A 7,484-nucleotide genomic window follows, 5' to 3' on the forward strand; every position below is an offset into this window, starting at 1 on the left:
CTGAATCATTAACTCCTTTTGTTATTCTTCATCTCCTTTTCCAGCAAATATATCACAAACAGAGATAGATTATTAATATTGGCTTAAGTTGTTATCTGTTATCATTGAAACCATTAATATCAATACTATGATTTTCTTTCTTATGAGCTCACGCTTAGCCTTTTCAATCACATAAGCAACCTTCTTATCTTTGTGCATTAGTAACTGACTATTTCTTGTAAGACTCCTCACCTTTATTGCTGTCTTAAATTGTTCAAGACAGCAAACATGAGATCGCATATATGGCAGCGCAAAGATGACTCCCAATCTCAATGATTTTAGGATGAATACAGTGAAGTACGCAAGAATCAACTTTCTGATAGAAAGCCACTGAATGTAAGACAGCTTACCATATGCTTCAGCTTTCGCCCTCTCTTTACGCCTTTATCCCCATCAATTTTTTAATCCTATTCTTCCCTCTCAACTCTGGATTATCAATCCTGCTATCCTTATAGACATTGTCTTCTCCTCCATACATAGGAAGGATTGACAAGAAAATAGTTCCTGACGTACTTGAGCTGCCTTAATACTAAGCTCGAAACTCAATTAGTACGTACTAGGGCTCTCAGCTGTATGATGGGACTAATGGCATCATTTTTCTTTCCTAAAAGGGTCAGAGCTCAATGCCAATTCAATTTGAAGCGAGTTCATCAAGAGGTGAGTTCAAGCTCAATCAATATATATGTATGCATGCATGCATGTACGTATTAATGCATGTATAGCTTTCTACTTGTTTATAATTTATATTTGTTTATTGTCTCATAAACTAAGAAACTCTGTTTGTCGCAATGCAGTGGGAAGAACTTGAAGGTGAGTTGGAAATGCTAGACTACATAAGATCAGAGAAGGGAGAAGAAAGCACGCCAGATTCTACTAGCCTGCGATAGTATTTTAGTAGTTAAAATACTAAAATTTTTAAGATTGAATAACTTGTAACCAAATAAAATGTACACATTATTACATTCTGCACTTGTAAATTTCTTTATAACAAGTAAACGGAGCAACGACAAGAGCTTTAAAACATACTTCGAAAAGTTACAGACATTGTCATATATTAACAGCGTTGATATTTCAAACATTGCAAGCGATCTAACGCCACTAATAATAATAATAATAATAGAAAATCAGACATAAGTATCGATCAATGATTTCCTCATTTCATCGACAATAGCGCTAGGTTGTGCCTCCCTCAATTTGAAGACACTCTCTATAACAGAGAGTTCAGTTGCAGTGGTGTCTGTGCCACAGAAGGCCGTCCAGTCGTTCACTGTCATGCCAGCCGCAATCACTTCACTCCCCCGGTTGACCGTCCCAGCAACCAAAGGAACCTGAAGAAGTGTTGAAAGTTCGTCCAAGTCTTCAACAGATGTGTGGGGGTGAACCTGCATAGGGCCACACATCATTTTAATTAATTTTTGATGGAAAGAACAAAGAAGTAATGAATGTCCTCAAATGCAAATATTAAGCCTGGGAAAAGGTAGGATTTTTTTTCTCATTACCAAGCCACCTCTATTGGAGAAGGCACAGTAGCTGCCAACAAGAATATTTCCGGCAATTGTCTGCCTGAAAACTTCTACTCCCAGAATATCTGCTATCATCTCTTCAGTTTCCTGACAAAGTTTTGGCACAAAAAAAAACCAAAAGGGTACATTGAAGAGGAGCCATAGAAACTAGACATACACTAGCAGAGCACACAATTATTAACAGACAAACAAACTATAATTCAGACTTTTGGAACTTTTATATTGAAAAAACAAATTAACATCAGATATATAGACATTATCTTTGCTACAAATTCAATAGTGATAGAAAGTAATTTTCATATTCAAATGTTCACATCTGATCTAACTTATAGTATTCTTAGTCAGGTTGAATCTTAGAATGTATTCCCAATTTAAGTGGCTTCATTATAACATCTCTCAATATCAAACACTAAAGACCATATATTTCTCTACAAGCTATTTTTTTCAGATAAAAAGGCACCAGTACTAGTAGTTGAAAATACAGAGTTCAGTATTACAAAGATAATAATAGCAAGCAATATACCTTGTCAAGATCGGTGTGAGTGAGAGCCACATGGTCATTGCAAGCTATACAATTCCCAAGAGCAGATAGTTTCTCTTCTATGCGCTGAACAACAACTTGATCAGGTAAACTGTTTCTCAGGTGCTGAAGCTCTATAATAATAGCACAAAGATTAATTAAAATCACAGAAACATAATCATTCTTGTGTATATTATGAATCTTGCATACATATATATATATATATGAATATACCTTGGTCAGTGGTATTATGAGGCATCAAAAGCCCATTTTTGTTACCTGTGAAAGACGCAAATCATGATGAGACACCATCAAACAAAAAAAAAAAAAAAACAAACATTTACTGAAAAAAAATTCATCAGTAAAGGGGACTAAGGAATCAACCAGCGCAAAGGCGACCAATGATGCGAGTGCCGGAGATGGAGGTCTTCACCACCGGAATCACATCAGCCAGCTCCGATTCAAAAGCGCTGTTGTTAATCATTCGTATTTTTTACTTTAATAATTTTGACATATGAACTAAACAAACAAAGAATCAAAATCTATAACTTTTAGCATATGATTGATACCTGTAGAAATTCTCAGAACCTCCTATGGCAACCAAACAGTAGGCATTGGTGAGCTTGGAGAACACCCCGACATCGCACGAGTTCTCGAATTGAAGACCTCCAAGTCCAACATTTTGTTAGCAAACTAAATTATAATGAATCTGATTACAAATAAAGAGAAGAGAAGAGAAGAAAAACTCACGGACGGCCATGTTCGGAAGCTCGATCACGCGATTGCTATGACCAGGTTTAATGGAATATGTTAGGGTTTAAAGGGTTTGATTGAACAGTGTTTCGGTTTGGACATGAATTGAGGTATGAGTTCTCTGCAATGCAATCTGGTCAACAGGAAAAAATATCTTTATTAAAGTTTTGTAAAAGATATTTTTTTGAGATTTTTTATTTTCTTTTTATATTATATTAATTAGGGGTGAGCATCTAAACCGGCAAATTGCGGCGACCGACCGCATTGCACCACACTACACCGCAAACTACGGTGTCAAAAGTGAAATGGTTAGGTATGATTTGTATTTTAGCTAAACCGTGCGGTACGGTGCGGTGCGATGCGCGGTTTGGCAGTGTGAAATTTTGGTTTGCACCACACCGCACCGCATACTTACAAATATCTTAAAAAACATTAAACTTTACATATATACTATTTTTTAGTAACTCAATCTAAAACTAAGAGCTCACTTAAATTAGTAGTCCACTTAAATTAGGGAATAATATTATTCTCTAACACATCATACACGATAACAACTCATTCCTCTCTCATCTCGTTTGCGCCTCCTCCCTATCACCTCTCTATCTCACACATATTTTTTAACACACTTACTTTGTGGAAAACCGTCCAAACCACACCGAAAAAAATGGTTTGGTTTAGTCGGTTTGGTGCAACGAAATCACACCGCATGGTGTGTTCTAGCTACTACACCGCACTTGTGGCGGTGTATTAAAAAGTGTTCAAACCGCCCAAACTACACCGTGCACACCCCTAATATTAATAACAACATTTATATTAATTAATTATCTTAATATTAATGGTAAGGGTGCCAAGCATTGGAAAGTTAAGTGTGCAAACTTATTTTTTGGCATTGTTGCACATGAATGAGTATGTACTCACCAATAAAAATAATGCTAATAAAAATAAAATTTTAAATAAATAGATAATTTTTTTTTATTGTAAATGTTATATTAAGTTTTTGACTGTTAATTTTTATTTATTTAATTAGTATTTTTTTTAATTATGTTTGATTGTTTGGTTATGATTATATTTTTTTAATTAGTATTATTTTAATTATGATTATATTATTTTATGAGTTAATGTAATATTTTATTTATATTAATATATGAATTATAAAGTATAATGTGATAATATTTATAATTAAAATAAATAATATATTAAATAATGATGTGTACGACAATAATGAGATATTTGAAGAATGCTAACCATTGTAGTACTTTTAGAAGTAAGTTTTACCCAAATTTTTTTGACAAATAATATATTTTTGGATGATGTGTGGAGATTTTTGGCTCTCTCGAAGGTGCCACCATTAAAAAACAGAATAAAGATTTAAATTCAATTTATTTTTAGATTAATAACACTAACATTAAATATGATTTTGTTTTGTTGTACGAACATGTTCAAAAACGACAACCAGATAAGTAAACGACAACCACACATGAGTTTGTGTTACTGTACCAAACACACTAAACACAAATCTGATATATTGTATTTTATCACTAGATTAAAGTGAAGCTACGAGAATTGTTCTATACGATAATTTCTAATATATGAGCTTTATTTCAAGACTTATCGATGATACTGTTAGTATTCTCAATTTTTGAATAGTTTTCGATGCGATTTCTTTTATGATCGTGTATATTGTAGCTATTTAAAGCATCAACACGATTTTTAAAAAATTGTGAATAGTTTACAGTACCGAAAATTAAGTTCAAATATGTTGTTGGATGCGTGACTAATTTTCTTTTATGCGCGTGGAAAGCAACATGTTTGAATTTAGTTTTCGGTACTGTAAACTATTCAGAATTTTCTGAAAATTTACAGGATACTTTAAATAGCTACAATATACACAGTCATAAAAAAAAATCACATCAAAAACTATTTACGAGTCAAAAACACTGAAGAGCCCCACCGATAAAACTTAAAGTGAAGCCCCTATATGAAAATTTTACTATATATAAAAATATTTATTTATATACATAAGCTTTCTGTTAGAATATATTGAAAAAGAAGTTAAAAATTCACATGCAATGAAATACTTAGTTCCGTTATATGATATCTATTAATCTAATTTCATTTGAAAAACATTTTCTGTTATATGATGTCTAATAACCATATTTAGTGGCTATATTTTATTCATACCTGATAGGTGTAGAGTTTAACATACAAATTGTCAAAGCCCACTACAAATGTTATTTCAATTCTCATGAATATTAACAAAATCTTTGAAGTACATATTTTAACAATGGATAGGTAACTATTTAGTATCCTGTATTTTTATAAAGTATCATTTTAGTGCCTTGTATTTACAAATAATGCTTATTTGGTTACCTGTATTTTGAAATCGTATATAATTGGTATTCTATATTTTAAAATTGTACATATTTGATACCATAAACTCAAATTTAATTAATAAAATTTTACAAATTTAATTAAATTACTTTTAATCATACAAGCTACAAATATATATATATAACTACTAATAGTTTGGTCATATTGATAAAATTTTATCAATTAAGATATTGAATATTTATGTTTTCAAAATACAAAGTACCATATGAACATTATTGAAAATAGAATGTATCAGAATGATACTTTACAAAAATAAATGATATCAAATGAATGATACTTTACAAAAACAAATATTATCAAATGAATGATACTTTACAAAAACAAATAGTATCAAATGAGTAAATTTCCTAAAAACAAATAATAAACATATAAGAATATTGTCACTTAACAAGATGGATATGGATGAACCTTACGAAATCCACAAGGAAAGTGTGCTATATATATATGTATGGTTGAATATGATATGAACCATAGCATTAATATCTTTAGACTTTTGAGTTAAAAGTGTTAGATTTCAGTCCAGCAAGCAATGTAGCACCATAATGAAAATTTATCAAAGCCAAATTCTTCTTCACTCTCATTTTACATTAATTATAAAAGTATGTCATGTATATTTGAAGCACACATCGATCCATTTGGGCTTTGAATGCATATTTTTTTTGGTTTCTATCTTGGAACGACACAAAGTAACCTTCTTCAATTAAAGAGCTTGAGCGATGTCGTTTTATGTCTTGGAAAGTCACTACTTATTTGGTTTTGTCTATACATGGAGATTATTGCTTCAATTTATGTTCTCCAATAATGTTTTCTGTGGTAATAAGTGAAACATTAATCAAATATCATTATGAAAATCCAAATGAGCAAAACCAGACCAAATTACTATTGATAAACAAGAAGAGAGAGAGAGAGAAACGTTTATAAAGGCTCAGAGTTATATAAATATTGTAAGAGAAGGTAGTTAAGTTAGGTATTTCAGTTATGACAAGCAATGTTAACTTTGTTAATTAAGTCTTTTGTTATATATACGGTTAGTGTGGCCACTTTTCTTATTGATTCTAACGCTGGTTCCTGAGACTAGAGACGGCCGTGGCATTGGGGGTTAAGGAAATTTTTGGTATTTTTACAATATTTATATATAAAATGGTATTTTTGTAAAATTACAGGGTCCTTTTTGTATAGAAAAAAATTACATTTTTAAAAATGGGGCCTAGGCCTGACCCGCCTATACCTAGGACCGACCCTGCCTGCCTGAGACTTGAATGCTCTTACCATTTTTATAAAGATGTTTGATTTGGTTTGGAAAAGTACCATTTTCACAGCCCAGCTAAGTTCATAAACTCTGGCCGCTAAGCTGCTTACTTTTATATTATTTATAAGCCATATATTAACAATGCAGATAATCATCATCATCAAAATATAAACTCAACTTTGGACCCTTTTGAAGCAAATTATAGGTTTATGACTATGTCCATGCCAAACTGTGGTGACTTGTGCTATTTTGTAGTGCCATTTGGCATTACACAGAAGGATCAGCTATTGGGGGTAGTCCTAATCAGTGTATGGAACAAGTGAAATATAATATTGTATCAAAAATTAATATTGGTTTGTCATTATAAAATTGGCCTTGTCTCAAATTCTTATTTCTGCTCAGTTTTTCTATTTGGTTTCCATTGAACTTTTACTAATATATATAGCAGTCATTTTTTAGTAGCTTGACTTAGCAATATCTGAATTAGATGGCACTTATTGAGAGCCATTATGAAGGAATATGAGAATCAATTTGAGTTAGAGTCAGAACAGCATTCCTACATTGAAAACTTAAAGAGACAATATATGTTATTTTTATTTCAGCTTTCTTCATATATCACTCTTGAGAACAATGTACATAAGTATCTCTCCTCTTATATTTTTTTCTTCTGAAAAAATAATTTTAACAAATTCCATGCTTGTAGAGACATATATGCTCTTTAATAGTCTTTGAAATTGATAGGTGTTAAAATCAAGCCACATCAACTAGTGAGAATACATTTTAAGAATCAACCATGACTAAGAATACTATAAGTTAGATCAGATGTTAATATTTGAATATGAAAAATACTTTCTATCACTATTGAATTTTTATCAATAAAAATATTTCCCTTTTCAAGTCTCTCAGTGGCATCAGTATCTCTGGAATATGTAATGTTGTGTTAAAAGAGCATAAATATTTTGCATGGGCAAGGGCAAGCTAATCTGAGAGAGCTTGAAGAAGAATTTGA

At 31.6% G+C, this 7,484-nt stretch overlaps 1 protein-coding gene across 1 annotated transcript; it reads right to left on the reverse strand.

The window, feature by feature from the left end:
• Positions 1 to 888: 888 nt before the first annotated feature.
• On the reverse strand, positions 889 to 2,988 carry LOC133800810 (eukaryotic translation initiation factor 6-2-like). The gene is made up of 7 exons (XM_062238875.1): positions 2,833 to 2,988; positions 2,652 to 2,748; positions 2,467 to 2,552; positions 2,317 to 2,361; positions 2,086 to 2,216; positions 1,539 to 1,649; positions 889 to 1,421 (listed from the first exon to the last, which is right to left on the reverse strand). The coding sequence occupies exons 1-7, from the start codon at positions 2,840 to 2,842 to the stop codon at positions 1,164 to 1,166; spliced, it is 738 nt and encodes a 245-aa protein (XP_062094859.1). The 5' UTR covers positions 2,843 to 2,988; the 3' UTR covers positions 889 to 1,163.
• Positions 2,989 to 7,484: the final 4,496 nt, after the last annotated feature.

The sequence above is a fragment of the Humulus lupulus genome, chromosome 9, assembly GCF_963169125.1.
Source record: "Humulus lupulus chromosome 9, drHumLupu1.1, whole genome shotgun sequence".
Lineage (NCBI taxonomy): Eukaryota > Viridiplantae > Streptophyta > Magnoliopsida > Rosales > Cannabaceae > Humulus > Humulus lupulus.